Source organism: Apium graveolens, chromosome 2, assembly GCF_009905375.1.
Source record: "Apium graveolens cultivar Ventura chromosome 2, ASM990537v1, whole genome shotgun sequence".
NCBI lineage: Eukaryota > Viridiplantae > Streptophyta > Magnoliopsida > Apiales > Apiaceae > Apium > Apium graveolens.
In genome coordinates this window covers 254,132,707-254,148,506 of record NC_133648.1, presented here as the reverse complement: position 1 = coordinate 254,148,506, position 15,800 = coordinate 254,132,707, and the positions used below count along the sequence as shown (strand labels likewise).

General features: G+C 44.7%; 2 protein-coding genes across 2 annotated transcripts; both read left to right on the top strand.

Moving 5' to 3' along the window:
• The first annotated feature begins 13,427 nt into the window (after positions 1-13,427).
• On the top strand, positions 13,428-14,912 carry LOC141700066 (uncharacterized). The gene has a single exon (XM_074503842.1). It carries the CDS (start codon positions 13,428-13,430, stop codon positions 14,910-14,912), a length of 1,485 nt encoding a protein of 494 aa, XP_074359943.1.
• A 63-nt stretch (positions 14,913-14,975) lies between these two features.
• On the top strand, positions 14,976-15,800 carry LOC141700056 (uncharacterized). The gene is made up of 2 exons (XM_074503832.1): positions 14,976-15,118; positions 15,356-15,800. The coding sequence occupies exons 1-2, from the start codon at positions 14,976-14,978 to the stop codon at positions 15,798-15,800; spliced, it is 588 nt and encodes a 195-aa protein (XP_074359933.1).

The following is a 15,800-nucleotide window of genomic DNA, read 5'->3' as shown; positions in this document are numbered from 1 at the left end:
CATCATCGATGTTTCCTTCATTGGCAGCAGAAGAAGGAACTGGAACATGATCAGCACCTCGAGGAGAAACAGCTTCGGCCTCAGCAGAAGAAGCAAGAATAGGAGAAAGAGGGATATCATCAAGAAGAGGCTCTTTCCCAGGAATATCAGGGACTGGATAGGCAGTAAGAGTCACCTCCAGAATCTTCTTCCCAATCTCCTCTACTATCTGCTCCCAACAGCTAGAAAAGGTCTCCGGGAAGTTAGCATCGTACTCAGCATTTAGGACATCCTGAAAGTCCTGAGATGCCTTATACTCAGCTATCACCTCAGCTCAGGCCCTTTGAGCATCCAGCTCCAGCTTACGAACTTTCTCCTTCTCGTCCGCCAGCTCCTTCTCTACCTCACGAAAACGAGTGAAGTTGGCCTCGGAAGCCTTGAGGTACCTATCCCTGTCCCTCTCAGCAATAGTTAGGCTGGTCCTCACATCCTTCAAATTGTGAAGGGCAGCCTGGAGATAGGTATTCATCTGCACGAACATATCAAAGTACAGTAAGTAATAATAAACAAAAAAAACAGTTAAAAAAGGAAGAGGCTTACAGAAGCCACGGCCTGAGCACCCAGACGTTCAATCTGTAGGTCATCAGAAGACTCGACGATCTCAGCCCTGTCACGAGGCGTGATCACACTCTGAGACCAAACGGCGGCAGCCTCGGAACTCCCTACCACCGTGTCCCTCCTCTGAAGGCCCCAAGTGACGGTGAAGGGAGAGTTATCTTCATCAAGGCTAGGAGGCCTCTGGGATAAAAAAGTAGGGACGGCCTCCTGAACCGTGACTGAAGGGCCGTCACCAATCCTAACCCGCTTGTCGCGGTGGCTCTCAACAGCAGAGCCCTTGGCGGCACGGGCCTCCCGCTTCTTGAAGATCGTGTCCAAAGCGGCCCTAGCTGCAGGCAAATACGAGCACGTAAGAAAAAGGACAAATAGAGAATGGAGGAAATGGAACAAAAAGGGGAAAGAAATACCCTCGGGACCAAGGTCACTTAGACCTAAACCTTGCAAATTACCCTCTGAAAGGATGAGAGCGCAATGGTGCAAGTTATCAGCAGTAATGGCCTTGATGGCCGCATCCTCATCTATCCCCAATTTTAGGTCTCTTAAAGACCCGTCTATACTTTTTGAGAAGTTGGGCCTGAAAAAATGGTCCCAACCCTCCTCGGAATCCAGAAATATATAAAACCACTCACTCTTCCATGTTGGATACGAGTCGGGATTGGTGCCAGAAATAAAGCAGGAACGAGCCAAGGATCTATGAACTATTTTGACCCATCCTTGGTCCTCAGAAGCATTTACAAATTTAAATAAATAACGAAAGACACAAACATTTGGCTCAAAACCGAGTTTACGAGATTGGGCCATATAACAGTGAATAAAACGCCAAGAGTTGGGTGTGAGTTGGGTCGGACAGACTCGGGCCTCAGCCAAAAGGCGAAAAACAAAAGGATGAGGAGGTAGGCGAAAACCAGCATAGAAGGTTTCCTTATAGACCCGAATGGCCCCAGGTTTTGGGTAGCAGGCCCTATCATTTGGGCCTGGAGCCTCGGCCCTATAAGGGTGAGAAATGCCAAAAAGGCGGGCTATGGTACCTACTTGATCTGGACCAAATCTAGAAGGATAATTATATGCATCTAAGTGTAACATGTTAGGAAAGGCTTGCCCAAATTCGGTTAAAAGATCCCTAAGAGAAATAACTGAGGAATGTACAAGAGATTTTTTACCTCGGCTGGCCCTAGAGGGACGGGCAACAGCTTGGGGGACATGGGAGTGAGATGAATCGGAATCCGCCATGGATGAAGACAAAAACCCAGGAAGCTTTTGAAAGTAAGTAAAGAAGATGAAGATTCAAACGGAATCTTCAAAATAAGCCCAGAAAGCGGCGGAGTAGAAAGCCGGAAATCGCTTGGAGGTGGCGATTCTTGAGAGACTAATTGCAGAGTTGAAATTTAGAAATTTTTGTGAAAGTGAAGTGTGAGAAATGAACTCACACTCCACCTCTTATATAGAGGAGCTCAAAGATGCACAAACGGGCCTGGGCCTAAGAAAAAGGCGGGAAGCCCATAAGATTTGAATTTTGAAAAGATTTAAAATCAAAGTTCAATGAATGAATCAAGGCTCGAACAGCCTCAACAACGCTCAGGATGCATCGTCCCTAGCCGTTGTTAGAAGTGTGGCTCCTAGGCGTGGTACAACAACGCCCATGAAGCATTTGTCCCCAACAACGCTCAGGATACATCGTCCCTAGCCGTTGTTAGAAGTGTGGCTCCTAGGCGTGGTACAACAACGCCCAGGAAGCATCTGTATTCAACAACGCCCAGGACGCAAGTTTCCTAGACGTTGTTAGAAAACTGTCTCCTAGGCGTGGGTGCACAACGTCTAGGATCTATGAAAGCATCTGTCTTAAACAACGCCCAGGACGCAAGTTTCCTAGACGTTGTTAGAAAACTGTCTCCTAGGCGTGGGTGCACAACGTCTAGGATCTATGAAAGCATCTGTCTTAAACAACGCCCAGGACGCAAGTTTCCTAGACGTTGTTAGGAAACCGTCTCTTAGGCGTGGATCAACAACGCCCAGGAAGCATCAGCCTCCAACAACGCCCAGGATGCAAGTTTTCCTAGACGTTGTTAGGAAACCGTCTCCTAGGCGTGGATCAACAACGCCCAAGAAGCATCAGCCTCCAACAACGCCCAGGACGCAAGTTTTCCTAGACGTTGTTAGGAAACTATCTCCTAGGCGTGGATCAACAACACCTAGGATGTATTGAGCAACAAAAATTCTGTTTTTCTGATCATTTAATTAGAAAAATAAGAAAATTCCTTAAATATTTTCTGAAAAATGTTAATATTTTCAGAGATAAGGAATAAATCCAGAAAATTAAAGGATAAATCCCAGAAATTAGGAATAAATCCAGAAAAATTAAAGGATAAATCCCAGAAATTAGGGAAAAAATCCAGAAATTCCTTAAATATTTTCAGAAAATAGGGAAAAATCCCAGAAAATTAGGGAAAATCCCAGAAAATTAGGGAAAATCCCAGAAATTAGGGAAAATCCCAGAAAATTTGGGAAAAATCCAGAAAATAAGGGAAGAATCCCGGAAATAAGGGAAAAATTCCTGGAAATTAAGATAATTCCTAAATAAAAGGGAAAATTCATTGTAAATGTGTAGGTCGCTCCACACTTTACGGAAAAATGAAACCGTGTAAGGGAACGAATAGACTTAACTTCTGCGAAACCTAATCGATGTTTCCCAAAAGTTGGGGGGCAAATGATAGGGATAAATAAATTATGATTGTATTATTAAATACTGCATTAATTGTACAAGCTGTGGGCTGTTAGGCCCAATAAAAAGATATATGATACTCAGACCAGAAAGGTTAAGCCTGATGGACCAGATCAGGCCTGATGGAATAAAAAAGGCCCAAAAGCCCTGATTATTAATTAATTTCGTAATTAATTAATAAGGGACAAAACAGATGTTGAAAAGAGTCCCGATAAGGATATAAATCCTTGGAGATTAGCCTCAAGGGGACCTAAAAGGATAAGGAATCAGTTTCCTACTATCTAGGACTCCAAAGTCCATTCTAACTATGAGACTTGCCCACCAAGTCTCCTATACCAAGTCCAATTCAAGGACTCCCAACATCTATATAAGGGGCCTCACCCCACAAATCAGAACTACATTTTTTGGCTTGATTCTCTAATTCACAGAGATACGTAGGCATCTCGTAAAGGCAGATCAAGTCACGAAACACGAGAGCAGCCATTAAAGGCCTTGAGCTCCCGAATCTTAGTATTAAATACAGCAAGTAATAACCTTGGTTTTTTATCCATAACACTTACAATTCATTTAATTAAACAATGGATTTTAAACAGAGGTGTTTATTCTTACTCGATATGATAGCATAACACGAAAATAACACATATTCGTATTTGTATATACTCTTTTGGCACACAAATATTAAATTACACAAATAAATTTAGCTTCAGTTTTGGATTTTAGCTGAGGTGTACGACACGAATTCAAGTACACATGTATATAGGAAATAATTAAATAAAGATTTTCTTTTAAAATTATATAAATACATATCATTAATAAAAAATATATATATATATTTACAAACCTATATCTATACTATATAATATAATAAACGGAATGACGTATATTTTGTTTCAATGGTTATCTCCTTATTTTGATTATTAAAAATAAAAATAAGTAGTGTTATACCCGTGCTAAACTATCAAATTGTTAAATTACTAATATAATGTCTTTATTCCGCTAAATTACGATCAAAACTTATCCAACTAAGTTGTGATCACATCTCCTTCATTTTTTTTAATTATAAATCTATAATTATTATATATTTATACTATTATTATTATATATTTATATAAATATATTAAAATTAACATATGATTGGATAAAAAAATTTAAATTTTATTTAAATATTAACGGACCTGTCCTAGCATGGAATTTAGGCTACTATAAAATAAAAGTTGTTTCAAAGTTAAGTGTAGACTTGATTCGTTATAACGAGGCTATACCTTATACTGCTGACTATATGTGGTACGTACGGCCTATTGGGCTTTCAAAATTTGTCCAACAGCAACTGATAATTTCAAATTTTACCCGTGATCCTCTTCTAATCCCACATGGATTTGGACTTCATTAATCAGGAATGTGAGATAGTAGAGGTTTAGCTGTAGGTAGGGCTCTTATAAAACATAACCGGAGGGGGGTGGTGGCCCCGCGGCAACTCCGGCGTGAGAATGAGATGGGATTTTGGAGAAGAAGGGTGAAATAAGAATTACTCAAATATATGTGGTGTGTGTATATGTGTGTAGGTGAATAATGAATGCCCCCCTTAAACCCTCTTTTTTGGAGCCTTTTATAGGCTTCCAATTAGGGTTAGGGGTTGGTACCTTGGATCCTGATCGTTGGAAGGATCTGGAGTCGAGGCAGGTGGACGTCCGTGATTGGAATACGTGTCCAAGTCATCTTTGTCATTGGAGTGTGCCGAAATGGGGTTGGCATGTACCTGGAGCGTGATGGCGTGTGCTTGGAGCGCGATGTCCCGTGGGGACCTAAGTGTGGGAACATGTGAGCCACGATAGAAAGGAATATCCTGAAATGACAATGCATTTTGAGGTCCACAACGTCCTGGGGTCCACTAGCTTGGAGTCACAACGTCCTGGGGTCCACTGCCAACTAGAGTCATACGATCCATAATGACTTTGGGCTCATTTCTCTTGCGCTTTTGGAGTCATATTTGGGCCGAATTGTATTATGGCTTATCATTTGCCTCCCACTCCCTTTTGCGGGTTTCCCGGATGGGGGAGTAGTAACAAAATTGTTGTTTTCTTGATTTACTTGGAAGGAGATTTTTTGGCTTTTTTGACCCCGGAGTCTGGGGTGCGATCCTCGTTGGATCCTGGACTCCGGAGTGACTTAGAAAGTCCTTTGTTTTTGGTTCTTCACAAGTCCAAGGTTAGGTACCTTGATTTACTTAGAAGAAAATTTTAAACTTCTTTTTTTTTACCACGGGGTCTGGGATGCGATCCTCGTTGGATCCTGGACTCCGAAGTGACTTGAAAAGTCCTTTGATTTTGGTTCTTCACAAGTCCAAGGTTGGGTACCTTGATTTACTTAGAAGAAAATTTTAAACTTTTTTGAACCCGAAGTCTGGGGTGCGATCCTCGTGGATCCTGGACTCCGGAGTGACTTGGGAATTCCTTTAATTTTGGTTCTTCACAAGTCCAAGGTTGGGTACCTTGATTTACTTAGAAGAAAATTTTAAACTTTTTTGAACCCGAAGTCTGGGTGCGATCCTCGTTGGATCCTGGACTCCGGAGTGACTTGGAAAATCCTTTGATTTTGGTTCTTCACAAGTCCAAGGTTGGGTACCTTGATTTACTTAAAAGAAAATTTTAAACTTTTTTTTTTGACCCCGGGGTCTGGGGTGCGATCCTCGTTGGATCCTGGACTCCGAAGTGACTTGGAAAGTCCTCTGATTTTGATTCTTCACAAGTCCAAGGTCGGGTACCTTGATTTACTTAGAAGAAAATTTTAAACTTTTTTGAACCCGGAGTCTGGGGTGCGATCCTCGTGGATCCTGGACTCCGGAGTGACTTGGAAAGTCCTTTAATTTTGGTTCTTCACAAGTCCAAGGTTGGGTACCTTGATTTACTTAGAAGAAAATTTTAAACTTTTTTGAACCCGGAGTCTGGGGTGCGATCCTCGTTGGAACCTGGACTCCGGAGTGACTTGGAAAGTCCTTTGATTTTGGTTCTTCACAAGTCCAAGGTTGGGTACCTTGATTTACTTAGAAGAAAATTTTAAACTTCTTTTTTTTGTTTGACCCCGGGGCCTGGGGTGCGATCCTCGTTGGATCCTGGACTCCGAAGTGACTTGGAAAGTCATTTGATTTTGGTTCTTCACAAGTCCAAGGTTGGGTACCTTGATTTAGTTAGAAGAAAATTTTAAACTTTTTTGAACCCGGAGTCTGGGGTGCGATCCTCGTGGATCCTGGACTCCGGAGTGACTTGGGAATTCCTTTAATTTTGGTTCTTCACAAGTCCAAGGTTGGGTACCTTGATTTACTTAGAAGAAAATTTTAAACTTTTTTGAACCCGTAGTCTGGGTGTTATCCTCGTTGGATCCTGGACTCCGGAGTGACTTGGAAAATCCTTTGATTTTGGTTCTTCACAAGTCCAAGGTTGGGTACCTTGATTTACTTAGAAGAAAATTTTAAACTTTTTTTTTTGACCCCGGTGTCTGGGGTGCGATCCTCGTTGGATCCTGGACTCCGAAGTGACTTGGAAAGTCCTTTGATTTTGATTCTTCACAAGTCCAAGGTCGGGTACCTTGATTTACTTAGAAGAAAATTTTAAACTTTTTTGAACCCGGAGTCTGGGGTGCGATCCTCGTGGATCCTGGACTCCGGAGTGACTTGGGAAGTCCTTTAATTTTGGTTCTTCACAAGTCCAAGGTTGGGTACCTTGATTTACTTAGAAGAAAATTTTAAACTTTTTTGAACCCAGAGTTTGGGGTGCGATCCTCGTTGGATCCTGGACTCCGGAGTGACTTGGAAAGTCATTTGATTTTGGTTCTTCACAAGTCCCAGGTTGGGTACTTTGATTTACTTAGAAGAAAATTTTAAACTTCTTTTTTTTTGTTTGACCCCGGGGCCTGGGGTGCGATCCTCGTTGGATCCTGGACTCCGAAGTGACTTGGAAAGTCCTTTGATTTTGGTTCTTCACAAGTCCAAGGTCGGGTACCTTGATTTACTTAGAAGAAAATTTTAAACTTTTTTGAACCCAGAGTCGGGGGTGCGATCCTCGTGGATCCTGGACTCCGGAGTGACTTGGGAAGTCCTTTAATTTTGGTTCTTCACAAGTCCAAGGTTGGGTACCTTGATTTACTTAGAAGAAAATTTTAAACTTTTTTGAACCCGGAGTCTGGGGTGCGATCCTCGTTGGATCCTGGACTCCGGAGTGACTTGGAAAGTCCTTTGATTTTGGTTCTTCACAAGTCCAAGGTTGGGTACCTTGATTTACTTAGAAGAAAATTTTATACTTTTTTTGACCCCTGGGTCTGGGGTGCGATCCTCGTTGGATCCTGGATTCCGGAGTGAATTGGAAAGTCCTTTGATTTTGGTTCTTCACAAGTCCAATGTTGGGTACCTTGATTTACTTAGAAGAAAATTTTAAACTTTTTTTTTGACCCCGGGGTCTGGGGTGCGATCCTCATTGGATCCTGGATTCCGGAGTGACTTGGAAAGTCCTTTGATTTTGATTCTTCACAAGTCCAAGGTTGGGTACCTTGATTTACTTAGAAGAAAATTTTAAACTTTTTTTTTGACCCCGGGGTCTGGGGTGCGATCCTCGTTGGATCCTGGACTCCGAAGTGACTTGGAAAGTCCTTTGATTTTGGTTCTTCACAAGTCCAAGGTTGGGTACCTTGATTTACTTAGAAGAAAATTTTAAATTTCTTTTTTTTTTGTTTGACCCAGGGGCCTGGGGTGCGATCCTCGTTGGATCCTGGACTCCGAAGTGACTTGGAAAGTCCTTTGATTTTGATTCTTCACAAGTCCAAGGTTGGGTACCTTGATTTACTTAGAAGAAAATTTTAAACTTTTTTTTGACCCCGGGGTCTGGGGTGCGATCCTCGTTGGATCCTGGACTCCGAAGTGACTTGGAAAGTCCTTTGATTTTGGTTCTTCACAAGTCCAAGGTTGGGTACCTCGATTTACTTAGAAGAAAATTTTAAACTTTTTTGAACCCGGAGTCTGGGGTGCGATCCTCGTGGATCCTGGACTCCGGAATGACTTGGGAAGTCCTTTAATTTTGATTCTTCACAAGTCCAAGGTTGGGTACCTTGATTTACTTAGAAGAAAATTTTAAACTTTTTTTTTGACCCCGGGGTCTGGGGTGCGATCCTCGTTGGACTCCAGAAAACTTGGAAAATTTTATTTTTGACTCCGGAGTCCGGCGTGTAATCCCGGTTGGACTCAATTGGAATCTGGATTAATTGGACTCCAAATTGATTGGAGTCTGGATCTTACTGAAATTAATGATTTTGTATTCCTGGACGGAGTAGATCGTATAAAAGTATCACCACCACAAAATCGGAGGTTCGACCCCTCCTTCTAGCGCCAATGATAACTCCAAATTTTACCCGTGATCCTCTTCTAATCCCACCTGGATTTGGACTCCATTAATGCAGAAATGTGAGATAGTAGAGGTTTAGCTGTAGGTAGGGCTCCTGTAAAACAGAACCGGAAGGGGGTGGCGGCCCCGCGGCAACTCCGGCGTGAGAATAAGATGGAATTTTGGAGAAGAAGGGTAAAATAAGAATTACTCAAATATTTTTGGTGTGTGTATATGTGTGTAGGTGAATAATGAATGCCCCCCTTAAACCCTCTTTTTTGGAGCCTTTTATAGGCTTCCAATTAGGGTTAGGGGTTGGTACCTTGGATCCTGATCGTTGGAAGGTTCTGGAGTCGAGGCAGGTGGACGTCCCTGATTGGAATACGTGTCCAAGTCATCTTTGTCATTGGAGTGTGCCGAAATGGGGTTGGCATGTACCTGGAGCGTGATGGCGTGTGCTTGGAGCGCGATGTCCCGTGGGGACCTAAGTGTGGGAATATGTGAGCCATGATAGAAGGGAATATCCTGAAATGACAATGCATCTTGAGGTCCACAACGTCCTGGGGTCACAACATCCTGGGTCCACTAGCTTGGAGTCACAATGTCCTGGGGTCAACTGCCAACTAGAGTCATATGATCCATATTGACTTTGAGCTCATTTCTCTTGCGCTTTTGGAGTCATATTTGGGCCGAATTGTATTATGACCTATCATTTGAAATGATAGTCTATAATAAGGCAGGCCCAATAATAAAGGCCCAGGGCCCAATTACAAGAGCCCAGGGAGTACTCAGCTTTAACCTGGAAGGGCCCAGGACACGTGGCAACATCACCACCGTCATTGTACCCGGGATCCAGAACGTTCCTACGGTCCAGATCTGATAGTACTCTGACGCATCCCAGGCGTCCAGATGCCCTACAGTCCAAAAGGCAAACCTACGCTCTAGATTAAAAGGTACAAACCCCTAAACCCTAGTGGGAGGCCTATAAAAGGTAGAACAGAAGAAAGGTTACAAGTTACAATCTCACATACTATCTCTCTCTCTCTCTCTCTCTCCTATACTTACATACACACACGCATACACCATAAAATATATTCGCATAATCCCCTTTTTGCCCTTCTTCTCCTTAAAACCCTTTATCATTCTCACGCCGGAGGTGCCGCGGGGATGCCACCCCCCTCCGGTTCTGTTTTATAGGTTCCCACCCTACAGCTACACCGCACGCCGCCGCCGTTTCCGCCCAAAAGGAGTTTGAGTCCGGGCCCGGAAAGGAGAAGACCCCGGGGTGATTTGGGATTATCATTGGCGCTAGAAGGAGGGCTCGAACCTCCGTCCAGTGGTATTCATATCAGCAACTTCCACCCTACCAAACAGCTTGGAATACCATCCCCCAGTAAGAACGCCACTCCCAATCTCTTAGATCTATTTTTTACAAATTATATTACTGTGAGCTTGTGGTACTGTTGAATAGCCATAACTACTAGAATGAGCAAAGCGGCCGTTTCGACTTCTTTTCTTCCACCTCCCCCAACCCAGGAATGGAGATATGGAAGACCTAGACGAAGGGCCTCCCCATAACCCAGACTCCATCTCAAAATCTCCAACCAGGAGACCAGAGAATAGTTATCAAAAAAGCTGCCCATAAGCACACTGGGACCGCCGCCAATCCATGGGGAAACATGACCCCGGAACAGATACAGGTGGCGATGGACCTGTGGAAGGAAAGATATGATGCCGAACCTGAGACCCACCCAGGGGATCAGCGAGAAAGGTCCGGTGAACGGTTCGGAGAATCCCGGGGATCCGTCTTTGACCGGATTACAAAGAATTTAAAGAAACCACCGGAGGATGCCAGAGATGAAATAAAGAGGGCTTCCCTCCGTGAGAGAATCCGAAAAGAAGAGGAGGCCAAAGCCCCAGAAGCAATTGAAAAGAGAGTCCGTGAAGAAGAAGCCAAGCTAAAAAGAAAGGCACACCGGATTCATATTTCTTCAGACTCGGAGCCAGAGAAGGAATCCAAGCAAGAACAAATGGGCCGGGTCCTCCGGGATCTTAAAAGAAAAGTGGAAGGTGATATGGAAGTAGGAGCGGCGGCCACCCCGTTCACCAAGAAGTTGGAATCTACCCCAAGGGAATCAGGGCTGAAGCACTTCAATTTTGACTCTTTTGATGATCCCGAGGAGCATCTGAACTATTTCGAGCAAATATCTAATATTTACGATTTCAGTGACCTAACTAGATGCCGATTCTGCGCATCTACGTTGAAGGGGGGGTGCTCAGAAATGGTTCAGCCGCATTCCATCTCGGAGTGTGGACTCCTGGAAAGACTTCCGTGAGATATTCTTGAAAAGATTCAGGGCCAACCGGATGAATGAGCTGTAGATGTGTCATCTAGAAACAGTCCAACAAAGAAGCAAGGAGTCCCTCCCGGAATTCATCAAAAGATTCCAGGAAGCAGTTAACCAACTCTCCAACTTAGAAGAAAAAGAGGCAGTGAACATTTTTCGAAGAAACTTGCACCCGATATCCTGTGAAGGCTATGTTAAAGACTTGATTCATCGAGAGCCCCAGAGCCTAGCATCAGCATACACATTGGCATCGAAGTTCATAAAGGAAAATGATTTCCTCAAGTCAATGAAGATGAATAGAAGAATCCATGATGATGATGAGTCTCCGGAGCGACGCTCGTCGTCCCAGAGAGATAAAAGATTCAAGCTTGACAGGCAAGCCAACTACATTCAGCATTCTCAGAGAACCCCACCCCATGATACATACCCCGAACCAAGAAAGAATGAAAGGAAACCCAAGACCAGGAACGAACCTAAGCCGGAACCGGAGTGGACACCCCTCAGCAGACCCCGGGCGACATTCTATGCGAAGTCAAGGGCAAGCCGTTTTACTATCCGCCAAAACCCTTGCTGGCGCCTCCCGAAAATAGGGCCCGGGACAAGCATTGTGGCTATCACGAAGATCATGGCCATACCACTGAAAACTGTTTCTCCCTCAAGATGTTCATAGAGGACCAGATCAAGAAGGGAAACATGAACCAGTATCTTCAAAGGGGGTCAAATGACAAAGACAGAACCTCGGGAAGAGGCAAAAATGTGGTGAATGTTGTTTTTAGAGGCACAGCCTCTCCACCTCGGAGCCCGGACCAGGAGAATGATGTAATGATGATCCAGACCCTGGATGATGAGCCGATCTGCTTCTCTTATTCTGACTATGAGGGGCTCGACCCAGATCATAACTTGGCATTGGTGGTGACCCTTGATGTCGTAAATAACAAGGTAAAAAGAATCTTAGTTGACAATGGTTCCTCTGCTAATATTGTATTCGAGCACACACTTAACAGGATGGAGCTCGGCCACCTCCGAATGGACCCCTGTCTTGAAGATCCCTTATATGGATTTGGGAACACGATGATCCCAATCCGGGGCATCATTTATCTCCCCATCATCTTCGGAACCGCACCCCGACAGGTCTCTCATATAATGAAATTCTATATGATAATCACAACCTCCTTATACAACATGATCCTTAGGAGGCCCACCATCACCAAGCTCAGGGCAATCCCCTCAACTATTCACTTAAAACTCAAATTCCCCACCCCGGGAGGCGTTGGAGAATTGAAAGGAGATAGGGAAATGGCAGGGAGATGCTATGGTCAAGCACTTGTCATGGCGGAAACGGAACCGGAAAACCGGAAAAAGATAATGTCCCTACCCAAGGGACAAAGCAGAAAGAAGCATCGAGAACACCTTAGTAAAAGGGCCCGCCTGGATGTGAATATGATTGAAGACTCCGGATACAGCGTAACCAATGCTGACGCCCGAATTCAGAAATTTGTAAAAAGCAAGGAGAAGACAAATATAGAACCTGCCCAACAGACAATCGAGGTAGATTTGGAACCCGGGAACCCCACCCGGAAAATCAAAATCGGCAAAGGCCTAGAAACCACATTCCAGAAGGAGCTCATCGAGCTACTAAAGGAATACGCTGACGTGTTCACTTGGTCCCTGGAAGACATGCCGGGGATTGATGAATCTGTGGCCATGCACAGCCTGGATGTAGATCCAAAGCAAAAACCAATCAAGCAAAAATGAAGGAACTTTGCCCCTGAGAGACAGCAGGCAATCGACCAAGAAGTTGAAAAGTTGATAAAGGCAGACATAATCTGTGAAATTAAGTATTCGGATTGGCTAGCAAACATTGTGCTGGTCAAGAAACCCAATGGAAAATGGCGAATGTGCGTGGATTATACAAGCCTCAATTCGGCGTGTCCTAAAGACTCCTACCCCCTGCCCAACATTGACCAGCTGATAGACGCAACCTCGGGCCATGTAATGCTAAGCTTCATGGATGCTTTCTCGTGATACAACGAGGTCAAAATGAATCCGGCAGACATTGCGAAGATGATATTCATTACACACCGGGCTGTCTACGCTTTTGTTATGATGTCGTTTGGGTTAATCAACGTCGGGGCAACATACCAAAAAATGATGAATACCATCTTCCAAAACCAGCTGGGCAGGAACATGGAATCTTATGTTGACGACATGATCTCCAAGTCGGTCACAATCCCAGAGCACGTCCAGGACCTCAGGGAGTGTTTCGATAATTTGAGGAAGTATAACATGAAGCTGAACCCGGAGAAATGCGCGTTCGGGGTCCCCTCCGGGAAATTTCTTGGTTTTCTGGTCAGTGAACAAGGAATATAAGCCAACCCGGAGAAGATCAAAGCTGTAATGGAAATGACAGTCCCCCGGACTCAAAAGGACATTCAAAAGCTTGCAGGATGCCTAGCAGCCCTACGAAGATTTATCCCAAAATTGGCAGAGAAATGCCTTCCTTTCTTCGAGCTGTTAAAAGGAGCCCAAAACAAAAAACTGATCGACTGGACCCCGAATTGCCAAACAAAGTTTGAGGAAGTCAAGCGACATCTGATGAACCCGCCTATTCTGTCAAAAGCAAAGCCTGAAGAGCCTCTTTATCTCTACATTACAGCCGGGGAAAGAGCGGTGTCTTCTGCACTCATCCGGGAGGAAAATGGTTCAAAGAGCCCGGTATACTATGTAAGTCAAGTCCTGAAAGACGCTGGAACCCGGTACCCAAACTTGGAAAAAATCGCATTGGCTCTTGTGCACTCGAGCAGGAAGCTAAGGCAATACTTCCAAGGCCGGGAAATCAGGGTAATCACTAATCAACCGCTTCGCAAGATCATCCACAAGCCAGATGCCTTTGGGAGACTAGTCAATTGGGCAATTGAATTGAGCCAATTCAATATCAAATTTATTCCGAGGACAACTATAAAGGCCCAGGCGCTGGCCGAATTCGTCATGGAATGCACCTTTCCGGAAGTCCCGGAGCAACCTAAACCCCAATCCGGAAAAGAAGAAGAGGCCAGCAACCGGGATTCTTGGACATTACATGTCGATGGTTCGGCTACAGCCGAAAGGTCCGGAGCCGGCCTGATCCTTTCCAGCCCGGGCGGATTCACAATCCAGCAGGCCATAACCTTCGCCTTCAAAGCAACAAACAACCAGGCTGAATATGAAGCTCTGCTCTCCGGACTCAGGTTAGCCAAATCCCGTGGAGTAAGGAGTTTAAACATTTATAGTGATTCTCAAATTGTGGTAAGGCAAACCAATGGTGAATATGTCGCAAAAGATCCCAAATTTGCCCGGTATCAGGAGATGGTTAGGGCAATCCTGGAAACCATCCCGGACTCAACCATCTTGCAGATAAACAGAGAGGAAAATGCGAAGGCGGACGAATTGTCCAAGCTCGTCCAGAATACTTCAGATTTAAGCAGCTCGGTGTACTTCGAGGAGCTCGGAGGCCCTAGCACCGATCGACCCGAGGTATTATGTATTAGTAGCCCGGATAACGGGACGACTCCTTACATAGCCTATCTTAAGGACGGCACCCTTCCGGAAGACCAGAACAAAGCACGGTACCTCAAGTATAAAGCTGCCCGCTTCTTTTTGGAAGATAATCAGCTATACCGGCGAACTTTCCCTGCCCCAACTTTAAAGTGTGTTGATCCGGATGAGGCAGATTATTGTCTCCGGGAGGTGCACGAGGGAATCTGCGGGGATCATTTAGCCGCTAAAGCTCTAGCCTACAAGGTCATCAGACAGGGTTACTATTGGCCCACAATCCACGCTGATTCAGTTGCCTATGTGAAAAAATGCAACAAGTGCCAAAAGTTCAGCAATGTGCCGAAATAAGGTTCAAGCCTCCCCAGGTCCGTTCTCTCCCCGATCCCATTCGCTATTTGGGGAATTGACATCATGGGCCCTTTCCCTCGAGCAAAAGGGGATCTTCGTTATGTCCTCGTAGCAATCGATTATATGACCAAATGGGCAGAAGTCAAGGCTATAAGAACCATCAATCAACAAGACTGCATCAAATTTGTGGATACGATTGTGATGAGGTTCGGGATCCTAATGGTTTTAATCTCGGACAATGGGCCGCAGTTCGTGGGTTCAGATTTTGAAGCCTATCTCAAAGAGCTTGGGATAAGGCACAGAAAAGCATCCTTGGCCCATCCATAAGGAAATGGACATGTTGAGGTCACAAACAGAACCATACTCCGAGGTCTGGAAAAGAGACTGGAATACTCTAAAAAGAACTGGCCGGATGAACTCCCGAAGGTTTTATGGTCATACAGAACTACCTCCCGGACGGGAACTGGTGAGACTCCATTCAAGCTTGCCTATGGTACCGAGGCCCGGTTACCGGTAGAAACCGGATCCCCCTCTCATAGAGTGGCCAACTTTGACGAGGTCTCCAACATAGAAGGCCTCAGAACCAACCTCGAACTCCTGGATGAAGTAAGAGATCGGGCCGTAGAAAAAATGGATGGCTACAAGGAAAAAACAAGGCTTTACTTTGCGAAAAAGGCCAGGATAAGAGAATATGTGGTGAGAGATCTAGTGCTCCGGGACACCGAAGCCTCAGACCCAACTAATCAGGGGAAACTGCAGCCGAACTGGGAAGGCCCCTATGTAGTCAAGGAAGTGATCCGTCCGGGAACTTACAAGCTGAACTACCTCAGCGGGACCGAGGTCCCCAACACCTGGCACGGAACCCGGCTAAGGAACTTCTACCAGTAA

What these genes read in the sequence shown, in the direction of transcription:
- LOC141700066 (XM_074503842.1), top strand. Translation starts at nt 13,428, where the DNA reads ATGGAAATGACAGTCCCCCGGACTCAAAAGGACATTCAAAAGCTTGCA.
- LOC141700056 (XM_074503832.1), top strand. Translation starts at nt 14,976, where the DNA reads ATGGGCCCTTTCCCTCGAGCAAAAGGGGATCTTCGTTATGTCCTCGTA. An exon ending in GTGGATACGATTGTGATGAG is followed by an intron (nt 15,119 to 15,355) that starts GTTCGGGATCCT and finishes ATGGTCATACAG; the next exon opens with AACTACCTCCCGGACGGGAA.